The sequence below is a fragment of the Bos indicus x Bos taurus genome, chromosome 8, assembly GCF_003369695.1.
Source record: "Bos indicus x Bos taurus breed Angus x Brahman F1 hybrid chromosome 8, Bos_hybrid_MaternalHap_v2.0, whole genome shotgun sequence".
In the NCBI taxonomy this organism is placed as follows: Eukaryota; Metazoa; Chordata; class Mammalia; order Artiodactyla; family Bovidae; genus Bos; species Bos indicus x Bos taurus.
The window spans coordinates 81,266,555-81,283,907 of NC_040083.1; the positions used below are offsets into that span (position 1 = coordinate 81,266,555).

A 17,353-nucleotide genomic window follows, 5' to 3' on the forward strand; every position below is an offset into this window, starting at 1 on the left:
GGCTGGGTGGCTGCTCAAGCCTGCATAGTTAGGTGCACCACTTCCTCTGGGCTCCTTCGTATGGGCCCCCTCCCTGGGCGTCTTACTGATGAATCCCGTCCTGGCCGTGAAATCATCCAGTGGTGTGATGGGCTTCTGGCCTCTGCAGAGGAAAAACTCTGGGTGAATTCAAGTACAGCATGTTCTCTTTGTTTTGCAGCTGGTGTAGTGAGGGAGACTAGGGCAAGTGGATTGAATCAAAAAGGAAAATGAAGGCATTCACTGTCTATTTCATCGAGGATGGCTCATTTCAAGTAAACACCATTTAAATAGTCTCCAAATGGCCCATTCTATATGAAGTCATACAGGATGCCCCCTTTGGGCTGTCATTCTCCTTTAAATGGATCGCTTTGTGTGCACAGTGTTTTAATGCCATTCAACCTTAAACCCCATCTGTGGGCCTCATCAGGCCACAGGCTTCAGTGCACATGTGGCAGCCATACCTTCGACATTCTTAGTCTCTGCCGCCAGAAAGTCAGCCCAAGCAACAGGGGGAGGCAGCTGTAAAGACGACAGCAGTTAACATTTCTTCAGCACTTACTATGCACCAGTTACTATGCCTAGAGATTTCTGTATGTGAGGTACAGACTATGATTATTCCTTTGTTACAGATGAGGAAACTGACGCATGGAGATATTAAGCAATATGCCCAAACTGATAAGTGTGGATTGGAGAATTGAACCTTTGCAATCAGATTCCAGAGCTAGAACTCAGTCTGTGGACATTTTTAAGAGAAATAAACTCTTGTCAATTCTCTTTCCAAAGTAGGCTTATCCCAAACAATAGATAATCCAGAAATTATTTCTCTTTGTCTTTGGAATGCATGCTCTGCTTTTTGGAGCAGTATTCCCCTTGTTATTTGCATTTTTTTTTCTTTGCAGTATGGTTTGAAAGTGAGGTCAGGTATTTCCCGAGCAGCTACCTCCCCATGGCAGTGGGTGGTCGTCATGCAAGACTGGACTCAGTGGAATAATCCATGAGCAGACAACCCAAGAGACAGTTTTCTACCAAATGGGGTTACTAGACCTTCCCTCATAGTAATGAACTAGTGAGAGCCTCCCCATGAACCCCACTGAGGCATTCTGTTGTTGCAGCACCAGCTCCAGATTTACTCAGGGTTGTGCAAAAAGCCCATGACTGGACCTTTGGGAAGCTTCTGAGAAGAGTCCAACTAGGGTCTTTTTGAGAAGAGGGTTCCTGGCCAGTTCTTATGTGGCCCAGGCTAGTTATCTGCCCCTGTTTGACGGTAGCTTGGTAGCCTAGAAAACTTTTTTGCTTTAAAAGCCTGAAATGTAAAACAGTTTCTTCCATATGAGTTCCACTACGTATAGGAAACTAAAAATAATAATAATAACAAGCTTTGAGGTCTGTATAGGAGACAGTCATCTTGAACATTTAAAATATGGGTTTGGGGGATGTTCCCAACACATTTCCCCCTCAAGTCCTTTTCTTTCTGTTACTTAACTTCCCAGAAGACTGTGGAGAGACCATGCGAGACCGAAAACACTGTCACTGGACTGACTCAGGTTCTGTTATCACTTTCTCTACCTCACTCCCAAACTCTAGGTCATCTTAAGGTTTCTGACTTTTTAAAACTGCTAATCTCATTCCAGCCCTCTGCCACACCCCTCTGTGGCTTCCTGTGCCCTCCCGACATCACCGTGAAGGTACAGACATCCGCATGAAGATGCTGGGACGTGATGAGATTGGGCACTCTGTGGATTCTCCATGACCCTCTGCAGGCATCTAACAGATACTCTTACTCCATCAGCAGTGTTCTCTCTGAAAGCAGTTTCAGTTTCTGCTATTTCCATGTCTCATCTTGTCCATGTACTAAATGGATGGTACAGGAACCAGAAGGACAGCAAAAAAACCAATTGAAAAGTTCCATGCAGAACATAGGGAGAAAGCCTATTGTGTATAGTATTCATTCTTTCCCCTGGAGGCTTCATTGAGATATAATTGACATGTAACATTATGTAAGTTTAAGATGATCAATGTGATGGTTTGATATATGTATATACTGTGAAATGATTATTAAATAAGGTCATATGGTTATATAGTGTGTGTATGTGTGGTGAGGACTTTTAAGATTTACTCTCTTATGCAATTTTCAGATGTACAATATTGTTAACTATAGTCACCATGTGGTACCTCACATCCTCAGAACTTACTTATAACTAGAGGCTTGCACCCCTTGAGCACCTTCAGCCTTTCTCTCTCCCAACTGTCCTCCACCCACCACCACTGCTGCTGCTGCTGCTAAGTCGCTTCAGTCGTGTCCGACTCTGTGCGACCCCATGGACGGCAGCCCGCCAGGCTCCCCCGTCCCTGGGATTCTCCAGGCAAGGACACCGGAGTGGGTTGCCATTTCCTTCTCCAGTGCATGAAAGTGAAAGGTGAAAGTGAAGTCGCTCAGTTGTGTCCGACTCTTAGCAACCCCATGGACTACAGCCTACCAGGCTCCTCCGTCCATGGGATTTTCCAAGCAAGAGTACTGGAGTGGGGTGCCATTGCCTTCTCCGCCACCACTAGCAGCCACCAATCTACTTTCTACTTCTATTAATATTTTTTTTCTGTTAGATTCTACACGTAAGTGAGATCATACAGTATTTGTCTTCTCCTGGCTTATTTTACTTAGCATAATGCAATCAAGGTATATCCATGTTGTTGCAAATGGCAGGATTTTTTTTTTTTATGAATGAATAATATTCTGCATGTGTGTGTGTCTGTGTATCACATTTTCTCTATCCATGTATCTACCATTTGGGGCTTAGGATGTTTCCCTATCTTGGCTATTGGCTATTCTGAATAATTCTGTAATGAACATGGGGAGCAGATATCTTTGAGAGAGTGATTTCATTTCCTTCAGGTATATACCCAGAGGTGACATTGCTGGATCATGAGGAATTCTATTTTTTAAAAAAAATTTTTAGGAACCTCCATAATGTTTTCCATAGTGGCCACACCATTTTATATTCCCCTCAACATTGCACAAGGGTTCCTTTTTCTCCACATCTTCGCCAGCACTTATCTCTTGGCTTTTTGGAAATAGTTATTCTAATAGGTGAGGTGATACCTCGCTGTGGTTTTGATTTGCATTTACCTGATGATTGGTGATGTTGAGCACCTTTTTGTCTACTTCTTGGCCATTTGAGTTACTTCTTTGGAAAAATGTCTATTTAGGTCTTTTACCCATTTTAAAAGTAGGGTTAGATGTCTTCTTGCTGTTGTGTTGCATGAGTTCCTTGCATATTTCAGATATTAACTCCTTATCAGATATGTGGTTTGCAAATACTTTTTCTCATTCAGTAGATTTCCTTTTCATTCCACTCATGATTTCTTTTTCTATATACAAAATTTTTAGCTTGATGTAGTTCCTCCTATTTCTTTTTGCTCTTGATCTTATATCAAAAAATCATTACCAATGTTTTATTCTTAAAGGATTTCTTAGTAGAATAGTGCCTACTCCTTATTGCAAAATTGCCTCTTCTGAGTTATATTTTATCATTTTAACAGTATCTCAGAACCAAAAATGTTGTTCTTTTTCTGATAAGATTCTCTTTTAATTGACCAGTTGTGTTATTTAAAAAATTTTTTTAAATGCACATATTTAAAGACTCAAATAGTTCAACTGGGCTTATTATACTCCCTTCCCAAAATAGCAGTCCTCAGTACTTCCAGCATATTTTTCTTACTTCAGAAGTTATCTTCTTTTTTTTTTGATTATTTGATACTTATCTTCATAATATTCAGTAAGATGCTCGATTGTTCAGCATTGGTTTTCACACTATGGCAGATAGGGTTTTGGTACTCTTCCCCTCCCTCTACCCACTCCATCACACGCATGCTCCCTTCCCAAAACTTTATCTTCACAATATAATTAATAGCATAACTTTGATTAGATCAATATTCATCACATATTGTTATATCTATGTTTGCTAGTGCAACTTTGATTATATTATTATTTCTGTATTACATGCTAGTTTTTCATGGAATTAATAATAGCCTTATTGTGTGTTCTCTTTTGCTTGGTTTTCTACGTATTTGCCAACCCCAAGATTCTTTGAAAGTTGTTTAAATCTTTACAGATGCTCAGATACATCAGATTTTCTCTCAGTTTCATCTTCCTGAAGCAGTCTCTCCTGGGGCCATATACTCTGCCTTGCAGGGCACGTTACACTCTCTGCTGGTGCACAGCTGGTTCCTGGGAATGCCCTTCTCCATTATTCTACAGGTTCCCTTTGTGTCTCTCTTATGTTGGATCATCTATGTTCCTCTTACTGGTTTACTACCTCCTTCAGAGGCATAATTTGCATACTCTAGTAGCTTCCAGAAAACAGAATGTGTGGGAGGCAATTAAAAAAAAAAAAAACTTTACATGTCTGAAAATGTCCTTATTGTAAGTGATTTTTGTTTTCTCTCTCTTCTGGGAAGCTTGTAAGATCTTGCCTTTATCCTCAGGGTTCTAAGTTTCATAATGATGTATCATAATGTAGGTGGACTTGTTCCGGGTGTTCTGGATATTGTGTGCCCTTTCAGTCTGAAAACTCATGGTCCCTTAAATTTGGGGAAATTTTCTCAAATTTTTTAACCTACAGTTTTCTTCCTTCTATTTTCTCTGATGTCTTTTTCTGGAGCTTCTGTTACTTGGATATTAGATTGTCTTTTATTTCTGGGGAGATTTCAGCTTTATATTCCATCTCACTCCTATTATTGGGTTTTTCTTTCCTTCTCTCATGTTTTTTTAATTCTCTGTCAACTCCTCTTTTTTTCATCTTATACTGTTCTTGTTTCAGCACTGCAATAAATTCTCTGAACTTTCAGTATGTATCTGTTTGGTGTGTTTTGAAGTTTTCTTCTCCTAGCATGGTCACTGTCCTCCAAGTTGCTTGCTTCTTTTTGGTTTTGTCTCTCTGTTTTGCATTAGGGGCTTTCTAAAGATGCTCAAAGGTCCTTGATTTGTCTGTAGGCATTTGGGTGTAGGGGACTAAAATGTAATTGGAGCACTAAGTGAATGCATAGGCCTTGTCATCTGTAAGTTTCATCATAGACAAGTCATAGGACACCTCCAATTTCAGTATCCTTGGTTGTCTCTCTTGGGCTTGTCAGGTTTTTTCATTTTCCTGCCTGGAGGTAAAAACTTGGTTGTCAAATAGGGGGAAATGACTGGTGGTAATGGTAAAGAATCTGCCTGCCAAAGCAGGAAATGCAAGAGACACGGGTTCGATCCCTGAGTCAGGAAGATCCCCTGGAGTAGGAGATTGCAACCCACTCCAGTATTCTTGCCTGGAAAATTCCATGGACAGAGGAGCTTGGTGGGCTACAGTCCATGGGGCTGCAGAGAGTCAGACGCGACTGAGTTACTAAGCACAGCACACACCTAAGGCTGGTGGTCTCAGCATCTGATATGCATTTGTTCATTTAATCCCATTCATTTGCTTCTACTATGCCATTCTACTCTCAGAGACCCTCTCTTTTATTCTCTGGAAGATAAACCTCCAGTTATTTGCTAGTATGTGTAGGGGGTTGGACAGGTAGCCCAGGTGTGAGGAACAGGGGTGGCCACCCAGGGATCTGAGCCCTTCTGAGTCATCTGACCCATCCTGCTTACTTTAGCACCTCTACTCACAGCCTTTTGGGAGGACCTGGGGGATAAAATGAGATGAATCTTATCTTTCTCCCAGCTGATTTAGGATTCAGAGCTGCCATGTTATTTTCCTCTTTTACCACCTGCATTCTGGCTTCTAGTATTTTGTGGATAATTGTCTCCTATTTTATTCTCCCTGTTCTTTTTGGTTTATGCCTTTTAAAAAAATCCTTTTACTGTCCTTTAATTGGATTTTAGGAGAAAGCAACCTAGTTCCACTATCCATTTTTAAAATAAGGATTATATGTTTTTTTGCTATTGAGTTGTGTGAGTGCCTTATATATTTTGGATATTAACTCTTTATCAGATATGTATTCAATCTTCCATTTTTACTTGCAAGCCTCACTGTTGCTGTTTATTTACTGAACCTCTCCCCCCACCAAGGAGCTGAAGTTTTTGAAAGAAAGGTTCAACAGCCCATGTTCAACAACACTCCAAAATAGGTTTCAGAGATAGAATGACCAGACCACAGCCCTGTGATCCAGAGAGTATTGTTATTTAAAATTTCTCTTTTAAACCTAGGCTATTCAAAATCTAGGATATTTCACTCTTTTCCCATACCTTCTTTCCTCTTCTCATATCTCCTCCTCCCCAACCCCCAACTTATGCCAGCTCTCATTGTGTTGTCCAGTCCAAATTGAAGTTCTTCATTGGAGCAACTGTCGGGGAGGTGTCAGGTTGCAGAGAATGAGGCAGTTATGGGAAAGCAGAAAAATTAGGGAGGTAGACTCAGTACAGCATGTCATGTAGGATCCATGTCAGGCTTTTATCAAGACTGACATGGGATTGTCATGTCAATGACAATGGCTGAGATTGTCTCTACCTTCTTCTTACTGGCCTGGGATCATAGCAGCCATTCTTTTTTACAGCTGTAGTTTTTCTTCAAGCACAGGAGAAGCTATGCATATCGTCAGATTGTCTCCAGCATCACTGGATTTGGTTCTCTTTAAAGAGGAGCCTGCCTTCAGCTTCTTAGTAAGCTGTGGAGAAAGTGATCTCAAGAGTGGCCACTCTTTTTGCAGAACCAGTATCAAACTTACAAGCAAGTTTGAGAAAATGGCTGCCTCTGTAAAGGGTTTCCAGCAGCATGCCCTTCTGTATTCCTTCTTCAGGTATCTCCTCTATTGACTTCCAAACTTGATAGCATATCTTGTTTATTCAAACTTGAGATCTGTTCATTTTGTCCTAAGTTTAAGTTTTCGTTTCCTATTTAAAATTTTGATTTTTATCAGAGAAGTTCTGTAATGTATTTCTTTCTATCTAAATTGTTAGTTTCAGAGGGTAATAAATAATGACCTCTCCAATCTTCCAAAGTTCAGATTCAGTTCAGTTCACTTCAGTTGCTCAGTCGTGTCTGACTCTTTGCAACCCCATGAAGCGCAGCATACCAGGCCTCCCTGTCCATCACCAACTCCTGGAGTTCACCCAAACTCTTGTGCATTGAGTCGGTGATGCCATCCAGCCATCTCATCCTCTGTCATCCCCTTCTCCTCCTGCCCCCAATCCTTCCCAGCATCAGGGTCTTTTCCAATGAGTCAACTCTTCGCATGAGGTGGCCAAAATATTGGAGTTTCAGCCTCAGCATCAGTCTTTCCAATGAGCACCCAGGACTGGTATCCTTTAGGATGGACTGGTTGGATCTCCTTGCAGTCCAAGGGACTCTCAAGAGTCCTCTCCAACACCACAGCTCAAAAGCATCAATTCTTTGGCACTCAGCCTTCTTCACAGTCCAACTCTCACATCCATACATGACCCCTGGAAAACCATAGCCTTGACTAGACGGACCTTTGTTGGCAAAGTAATATCAGATTAGTTGAGATTAAAAAAATCCAAGTATATGGAGAGCAAAATCCAACCTTTATTACTGATTTTTACTGGTAAAGCACTTTGAAAAATGTCATTAAAAGTCTGCTGGTCAATGTAGGCCTGTTAATATTTCAACTCTGAAATTGACTTTATCCACTCATTGACCAAATTGGATGACAACAGTCCATTCTATGAGTGTTTAACCCTCAGCAACTTAAAATAAGAAAGAGAAGATTAGCTCCTCAAAAGGAGTTAGCAGGGGCTGAAAGAGAGGCTGGGAGTGTTACTCTAGCGGTAGCTCCCGCTATGGGAACATGAAGAGTGAAGCACAGTGTTCCATATGTGAGGTGATACTAGATTCCCTAAAGATAACACCACTAATTTATAACGCATGCTCAGAAAAAAATATTACGTTAAGTCAGGTTGAATGATACATTGAGATTTCAGTAACATTAAAGTCATTTCCTCATGTTACAAGAAAAGAAGCATAATGTGATAAGTTATCAATCATTTGTTCCTTTGGTAAGAACCTTCTCTATGGTTTGGACTAAGTGGAGGGGGTACACTTTTGGCTGTGGTAGGGAGCTCCAGCTACAAATTCCAGCCCTGTTACAAACTAGCTGGGAGTCCTTGGCTCGCCTGAACCTCTCAAGCTCTGTTTTTCATCTGCTTGATGAGGAAAGGGGACTACCCCAATATATTAACAGATAAAAAGGATGAGAGATAAGACCTGAACTTCTGTAAATAAGTAGTTTCAGGGTTGGTACTAAAACCCATATACTTTCCTTCCCGATCTCATTTTCTTTTTCTTTTGCTATATCCATTTTAGAGTGACCTGTATTGAATTTAGACAAAGTAGTTTGGCAGCACAGAAATGGTCATTTATTCATTCATTCAACATAGCATCTTCTTTTTTGTGCCAAGTATTGTGCTGGCAATATAGATAAGATATGTTCTTGACCCCATAGTAGCATACAACCTCTGTCCTTATGTGTTTGTAGCTATTAGTGACCGCCTCAACCCTTTATTTATAGCCTCACTTGAAGGGCTTCAAACTGATCCATGGAAGAGATCCAAATCTTCTTGGCTATGCTGAATCCATCATCTCTCTTTTGCTGAGACCTAGAATAATGCCCCACCTCCAAGAATTAGCTCATCTCAACTTAGCACACAAGCTCTTCAAGTGCCTAAAGAGAAAAAAATACAGAGTAAAGTCCAGGACCATGCACTGGACTCATTATGTTTTTCTCTTTCTGTTTGTAGACTACTCAAGTTGGCATTACTACGTCACCATGCCAATGCCAGCCTCCACCTTCACAATTGCAGTGGGATCCTGGACAGAAATGAAGCCGGAGATCTGCTCATCAAATGATGTGGCAACAGAGAGATCCTTCTCACCTTCTGAAGCTGACTTCAGGTTTGTACTTGTGAACTTGCGGAAAAACAAACACTTGAGGGAGCAGTATGATGCATTTATTCCAAGCACTGGGAATGTGAGTCATTCCTGCTGAGAAACTAAACCAAAATATGATTAATCAAAGCAGGAAAAACCCTACTGGGAACGAAAGAGAGTTGAGAGGCAGAAATGTGGGCATATTGTTTATGCAGAAAGAAAGATAAATATATATGAGATCCTCTGGATAGTCAGGTGAAATATTTTTATGTGTTTCATTAAGTCAACAGAATCGTCAGATTCAATACTTTATCTCCTTCTACAGCTTTTAACTTTGGTTTTTGGTACTTATTTTTTCAAAAGCACAACTGAATGGAAAGAAGGTGCTTGTCTGATGGATTACTTTGTGGGCCACTTTGCTGTTTTGATTCCTTGCCTGTTATCAGCCGTGTGTTTGTGGGGGCTGCTGTCCCTCAGTGGGGAGAGTCAGCCTCCTTGGAGCTCAGGACACGAGGAAGCTGTCAGAAGGCCATTAGGTTATGAGAATCTTGCTGGGTCAGGGCTCTGTTAACTTCAGTAGCAATTTCTTCTTTTTCAGGATGGGTCAGAGAAAATCAAAGCTTTTAAAAATTAGTGTGGGCCTTTGGATATTCACTTGTAGCCTCCTCCCTGGGCTTTCAGCTATATCTAGTTTTCAGAGCCAAAAGGAAAGAGAATGCACATAAGAGGCACAGAAGTGTGCTTGCTCATTGTGTGTGTTGCATCATGCTTTGTTCCAGGATGACCTTGACACCCACCTCAGTTTAACCTTTTTTTCCTATAGACACAAAGTCACTAAGTCAGTACCTTTCAGTGAAGAGCAATGATACAGATGCTCATTTCATCCTTGAAAACCAACTAAGATATGCTCTTAGTGAAATTCCTCTTGTTTGGGTTTTATTTTGCTATGTTTCTTTCATTCTTACCACAGTGACAATAGTAGTCAGTACCCTTTGGAGATAAAGCCACTGAGGCCTCTATTAACATAGGCATGACTTATTGCCCGCATTTGCTTTTTGGAGGGAGGGAAGAAATTTCTACTATCTGCTCAGTAACTTGTCTGTCAGGACTGTCTGCCCTGAGCTCTATAGAGGATCCTAGATTGTTTATTGGGCTTTATTTATGTACTCTTGAGGGAAGAACATTGTGGATGGAAATGACATGTCTTACTTTCACATGGGAACATTTAATTGCCTGTGCTGCCCTCTGGTCCTCTCTTCCTCTGTTACTGAGATCGCAGAGTAGGCCTCACTCTGCAGGTTCATGAAGCCCAGATTTCTGAGCGAGGAGGACAGGTGCCCTGGAGAATTACTTGGATTTACAGCACACTTGGTATGACTGACAAATAACCTTTTTTCCATTAAGCACTGAAACACCAGGGTTATTTGTTACTGCAGCATATCTTAGCCTAGCCTTAATGATACAGAAGCCATGGGGTGTTGCAGTCAGAGAGGGTCTTGATGTAAATGTCATCTCAGTTAGTCCTGAGGATAAGCCTATTAGATTGATAGGCTTTATTATCTCCTTTTTTCACATAAAGATACAGAAGCTTCAGACGGCAACTTCATGTCCATATCCCTATTGAGTTACAATACATGGATTCACATCTCAGCTTGACCCCCTAGAGAGGTGATTCAGAACCTTGCCTGAGGACTTTTAAAGGCTACATGTAACATCCACACCTCACCTGGAGTCTGATCTACCTTCCCACTGTCATTGATTGGAATCTATCATGTTAGAACAGAAAACAGAAGTTGAGAGCATTGCCTTTGAAGCTGAAGGAGCCATTTCTATTGATTATGTCTTTTTGGGCAGGCCATACTTCCCTTCTCTGTAGAAGAAAGTCTTTGTTCAGGATTCTCAGATTCTTTGTGGTGAAGAATCACTGTGCTCTTCATCTACACCCTGAGGGCTCATTGACTCTTAGGGGAGGTGTACATCAGGAAATGTGTGCCCTAGGAAACGAGGAGAAAGCAAAGATAGAACTTTGTTATTTTGTCCTTCTAGCCATATTCTCCGGAGAAGGAAATGGCAACCCACTCCAGTATTCTTGCCTGGAGAATCCCAGGGACAGAGGAGCCTGTTGGGCTGCCATCTATGGGGTTGCACAGAGTCGGACACGACTGACGTGACTTAGCAGCAGCAGCAGCAGCAGCAGCCATATTCCCAGAGACACACAGGAGGAGAGTGGGCAGCGGTCATTGCTCTCTGCTGCCCAGAAGTAACTGCAGTGGCTTTTCACTCTTCTTGCATCTATAGTTGTGATGGGAGCAGGATATGGACAGATCAAGTGGAGATTCTGGAAAGAGATGATATCTGAAATTCCTCTTGGGGTTTAGGGGAAGGGGTAATTTCGATTCCCCTTTTGTCCTCCTGAGTTTAGAACCAATTTAGAAACAGATAGAAGGAAAGCAAAATAAAGCTTTTATTGTTGACAGAAGCTGGACTGAGGGAGTGCTCAGGTGCATAGTCTCAGTGGACATTCTAATACTTCATTTCCAAATTACACAAATTTACTTACCCACCCAGTCACCCACCCAGGTGGACCTCTGCCAGCCTCCACAAGACAGATGCACACAGATTGCCGAACAGCCAAAAAGTAACCCCTCTGTGGGCAAGCAGATGGAAAAAGAGAAAGCCCAAAGTGGCAAGCCAACCCCATCAGCTGTGGAGAGAGGTCAGAGTTGCCACTCTGGGGAAGCACGTCCTTGTATGGAAACACAGGCCTGTGGAATGGAGTCCCTCCCACGCTCCCTCTGTGTCTGACATGCTATGACTAAGTTTTCCCTCCATTTATCACTGTGCTTGTCCATCAGAAATGTACTGCTGATAAAATAATAGCTTACATTTGCTTAATCCTTCCCTGGCTGCGTGCTCCATGTGTGCTGTCTTTAGTCATCAAAGGGTGGCTTTGTGTTTTTATCCATTAAATCTTTGGCTCCATGCTAAGTTTGCCAGCAAAGGTGCTCTAAAGTGCCAACTACAGTGGTGTTTTTGGTTATATTCACATCTGGTCCCCTTGCCTCCCTCAGCATCTCCGCCCCCTCCACCACCCTACCCTTTCTATTTCAAACCTTCCCAAGACCACCAGTTCAACTCCTGTAAATGTAACTTTTACAGGGGCTTTATACACCACAGGCTTGCATTTGCCTGAAATTTCATCTGGGTCTCAGAGACTTAGCCAAAGTATTGGTCACTGAACTTTTGATCACTGTTCATGTGGCCTAAATTATGTGAGGAATGTTCCCTCTTCCAGCTCCAGCTCCATGCATGCTCTAGCCCATTCTAGGTGAGCAAATGCATTAGTTAAAAGGCACTTAGGTAAACTTCTGAAAGTTTATCAATTTTATTTGGCTGTAGTATAATCTTCTCCAGCCACAGGGGAATTTTTGTGTTATGTTTAACCTCTCAAGGCCTTTGTTAAAATATTGTCTTCACTTGGGGGCCATTCAGTTTAAGCACAACATGGAAACTTGGATAAAGTCCAGAGGACTCAACAAAAATGATTAAATGCAAGGAAGGCAGGCAACACGAAGAAGAAAAGGCATTGAGGCTGTTCATCCTAAAGAAGGGACGACTTGGTGCAGGAAGAGGTCTTCTTTAGAGCTGCAAAGGTGATGAAAATTCCCTTGTGGACCTTGGAGGATAAACCCTGTTTCTATCTCTGAGAGTCTGGAAAAGAAGGAATTACATATATATATATATATATATATATATATATATATATATATAGGGTTTCCCTAGTAGCTCAGACAGTAAAGAATCTGCCTGCAATGCAGGAGATCTGGGTTTGATCCCTGGGTCAGGAAGATCCCATGGAGAAGGAAATGGCAACCCCTCCAGTATCCTTGCCTGAAAAGTTCCATGGACAGAGGAGCCTGGCGGGCTACAGTCCATGGGGTCGCAAAAGAGTCAGACACGACAGAGCAACTCACACACACACCCACATAATATGTATAATATATTATATATTTATAATATGTAAATTATAAATATATATAAATCATAGGAAAAATGCCAATTTCCATTACATCCTTCACTATGAGCAAACCTTTTCATATCTTCCTGGCTTGGTTTGGTTTCTCCAGCCCTTGCTCTCTCAAGATATTTCAGCTTTCTGTCTCTTACTGTACACATTTCAGTTTTCTCTGCAGTGCACTAAATGCCCTGAGAAAATGCATCCAGCTTCCAGACACTCCTACATCGCAGTTTATGTTAACATCACTGTCGACAATTCGCTGGGGGCTGGTGGTGGCATTTTGAACACTTGTGATTTTTATGGTAAGCAAGCATCTAAGCTGCTTGCTAAAATATGTTAATAAATTGTGTAACCTATGTCACTGTAACTTTCAGAATTAAAACTTTTTTTTTTCTCCCAAGAAAACTGTAAGCTCCTCAAAGATAGGGTTGGAAATTTATTCATACGTGTGTACATAGCAGCATCCTTTGAGGTGCCTTGAATAGAGCAAAGATACTGGAAATATTTACTAAGTTGTCAGGTTGAACTGAGGAAGGGGATTGTGAGCAGTAAAGGGTACGCTTTCCAAGGGAGACTTTTCTAGCAATCCCTTTGAACCTGGGGTAGGAAAACATTTGTGTCAAGTGGTTTTAGTACAGGACCTTCTTGAAACAAGAGATTGGCCTGAAGAAGAGCTTCTTGACAGTTTTCACTTTTGTGATTATGAGTAAAACATGGTCATTCTTACTCTTTGGAAAGACCTCTTATAAAATAATTTTAGCCTAGCAGTTGTGTGAGAGGGAACCAGTGATCAGCTTCCCATCATTTACCAGTCTAACATATATTTCACTAGTTCTTCCCACTCCTGGCAACATTAATGGGCACTAATACTATCAATACAAGGAAGAGTAGGAAGCCAGAGAACCACAGACCAGCTAAACTCAGCTTTGAGAAAAATCCAGGATCCTCTTTACTCAAGAAGAATCATGAAGTATGTGGAGCAGAAGGGTCAGCAGAGAGGAGCTTATGACCCAGTGTGATGAAAAGAATAGCTCTTACCCTTCAGAATGTAGTGTGCATTAGTTGGGATGATGCATATAAAGTGTTCAGAACAGTGCTTGGCACCTACTCAATGTTCAATAGCAGTTGCGGTAGGACTTATTATTGCTTATTATTCTTACTTAATACTACAAATTATTTATTAATTAACCATCAGATGTTATTAATAATATGTGCTATTAAAATATTTACTCTGATACAAGTCTGGACACAATGAACTGGTATTTACAAATTCTTGATTTGTTGGTGATATTGAGAATGTATTGCAGCAGGCACATACACAGAGATTAATAACTGACGGTTAGTGTGAAAGGAAGATATGGCATCATTGGGTTAATATTGCTTCTGTGGGAGACCATTCATGACCTTATAAAAGTACAGTATCACCTCACCATTTCAGGAACATGGCTGATGCGTGAAAGGGGCTCCTGTGGTGGTGGGTTGTCATGGAATCGCAGTGCCAGAAGAAATCTTAGAAACTGTTTTAGATTCTCTGTTTTTAATTAAAGCATAATTAACATACAACAAAGTGCACGGATTCTAAGTGTTTGGCCTGATGAGCTTTTGATGATTCTATGTGCCCTAAACCAGACAGAGAACTTCTATCAACCCCCTGAGTTCCCTCACATCCCCTTCCAATCAACTCCTCCCCTCCCCCAGCAGCCACTTGTGTGAGAGAGTGTTAGAGATTAGGAAAAAGAGGCCCCAGATACTGAGTTGCCTGACTCAGGTCAGCTAGCCAGCCTGAGACCAGCCTCTGAAGCCTCGGTTTCCTGATCCGCCCCCGCCCCTCAACAGGAACACATGTGTGGCTTCCCTGATGCCGTTCCCATTTTTATTGGGAGTCTTCTGGTCTCACTTAGTTTGATTATAGCTAGATTGCCTTAAAGTCCTGCACATTCTCTCAGGCTTTGATTATGAAAAACAGTGGTAATTCACACAACTGGAATGACTTTCATTACCTTGGCTAGTGTCATTCCTGTCCAGAGAAAATTTAACTCACCCCTTTTTTCTTTTTAACAAAGTAGCTTTTGGGGGTGTACCTTTGGCTACCCCAAACTATTCTCTAACTTTTGATTGAATTGATGTACCAACACAGTATTTGTTATTAGGTGGACAGTTGCAGCCTTTTCAGTTAGATGTTTACCAGAAGGCATTTCTACTCACTCTGTCTGTAAAGCAAGGTTATTAATCCAGAGACTTTGACTAATGTTCAATAATAATGAAGTTCTTCCTGTCACTTTATCCTCTCAGAAGTTTTTATGAGTCTCCACCCACTTCTCTTACCCTAACCTGTGGTAAAATATCATTGGTGCAGGAAGCTGTGTTCTGTGTCCCAGGCTGGCAGAGGTGAGGCTTATCTCCATGGCGGTGGGGATCTTCTTGGGCAGTGCTAGCCTCGGATGGGTGAACGGCACTTTAAGCACGTGGAAAGGAGTTATTGGTGTAGTCTGCTCATATTGGGATGTGCCAACATTTTAAGGTGTTTCAATATTCATTGTGAAGAAGTACCTACAGTTAGAATTATAATTTGCAGTATCAAATTAGAGGGACTTCCCATTCTGTTTGAATAAAGGCTGTTTTAGCAGGTGAAAAAATAGTTTCCTTTGATGTTGGTTTCTTTGGGTAGATACGTTCTCTTGAGGCCTCTGAGTCAGGTTCTAGGAATTCTTTTCCGGCTCCACCTTTGCCACAGTGGTGAGATGGTGTGGGCCGGGCTCTGATCTGTTTCCTTAAAAGGTTGATTCAGTTAAATTTGTATTGAAAGTGGATTGGGGAAAGTGTTGTATCAAAGTGCTCCTGTATTCCTTAACAGCAAAACTTTTGAGGGCCTTCATAAAGAACAGTTATTGTAGGTTACTTTTCAATAAAATGGATTATATTCTTTTGAAAATCTCGAAATGGCATTGTGATTTGTTTCACAGGATACATCACCGAGTCTACATCTTTTATTCTAGGACATTTCAGAGCGGGATCTTTAATTTGGTTGCACTGTTCCTGCCTTTCTAAATTGCAAATTATTCTGAACTGGAGAAGATTTTTCCCATAGTGACATTTGAAAAGCACATTTCTAAGGATAGGAATTGCTTTTTATTTTGCTGGGGGATTGTTTTGTTGTTTTGAATCTTAGAGATTCTGTTTATTCTAAAACAAGATTTTACTACTTCCACTTAGCTTAGATTGAAGATAATCAATTCAGCACTTTGATAAGTGTTTTGACCTGTAATTTTTTTACCACTCTATAGAAATAAACAAGACAAGAACTCACATGAACTATTTTGCTTATGAGTCCATTAGAACCACTGTCTCCTGGAAGTTGTCTATGTCTGTATAAGTACCTCATCTCCATGGAAAGAGGAATAAACCTAATTTACCATAAAGTGCATCTATTTATTTCATGTTGCTCCCAGGTATATTGGCGTTTGTGGTCACATGGAATACCCCTGCCGCTTCCAGAAGGCTTCTGCCACCACCCAGAAGATCATTCCTCATCGGGTCTTTGCTCCAGCGTGTCTGAAGGGTGCCTGCCAGGAGACCCTTCTGCCGCTAATCCCTCCTTGCCTCTCTGCAGCACACTCTGTCCTGGGAACACACCCATTCTCCAGGCTGGATATACTCATTGTCCCTGCCAACTTTTCAAGTCTAGGGATGGCCAGGTATGTTATTCTGTTGTGGTGGCTGGAGAACATGCTTTGGAATTTTTTTTTTTTCTTCTAAATTTTGGCACGTGTGGCATGCAGGATCTTAGTTCTCAGACCAGGGATTGAACCCGCACCCCCTGCAGTGGAAGCACAGAGTCTTAACCACTGGACCACCAGGGAGATTCCTGGAAATTCTTTGATTATTTCTTGCTTTCTCTGAGCTGTCAGAGCAGTCATTTGATAGATTGGAAGGGCCATCTCACACTCCACCATGCATGAGCCTTTGCATGTCATGGGCTCAGTTCAGTTGCCTTGAAAATAACAACTCACATTGTTGCTGTGATTGAGAACACATTGTGCTCCCAGAGTGGCGTATGCTGGATCGTGGCTAATCAGTGGCTAGTTAGCTTAGGCGGTAAGAGCATAATGCTAGTGAGCCCAAGGTCATAGCTCTGGGCAGAGTCAACACAACTTGGTTCTAGGGCACAGGCTGCCGCGTAATCCTGTCCAGCTGTCTCATCCATTCTCACCACTGGTCACAAGGGCAACGACTTGAGAGCCCCTGTGTCAGAGAGACTGTGGATGGATCAGTGTAAATCTATCACCACTGCTAGAAAAACAGCTCAGAGCAGATGGCTTACTAGGGGAGGTTCAGGGGGGTCACTTGTCTTGCTACTATTTTTTAATATAATAAATATACTGTATTATTCTTATTGTCATCCCAATTTAGTTCGTATGGAAAATCAAGACCTGCATGTTGGACCTTT

General features: G+C 41.5%; 1 protein-coding gene across 5 annotated transcripts in view; it reads left to right on the forward strand.

Moving 5' to 3' along the window:
- Positions 1-17,353, forward strand: part of C8H9orf3 (chromosome 8 C9orf3 homolog) — a 422,465-nt gene that overhangs the window by 96,781 nt on the left and 308,331 nt on the right. For 4 of the 5 annotated variants that reach the window (XM_027550178.1, XM_027550179.1, XM_027550177.1 and 1 more), the window contains exons 4-5: positions 8,759-8,912; positions 16,356-16,601. In XM_027550178.1, the coding sequence (XP_027405979.1) occupies positions 8,759-8,912; positions 16,356-16,601 (400 nt within the window). The remainder of the gene's footprint in view (positions 1-8,758; positions 8,913-16,355; positions 16,602-17,353) is intronic. The other variant, XM_027550180.1, reaches the window with a different exon arrangement.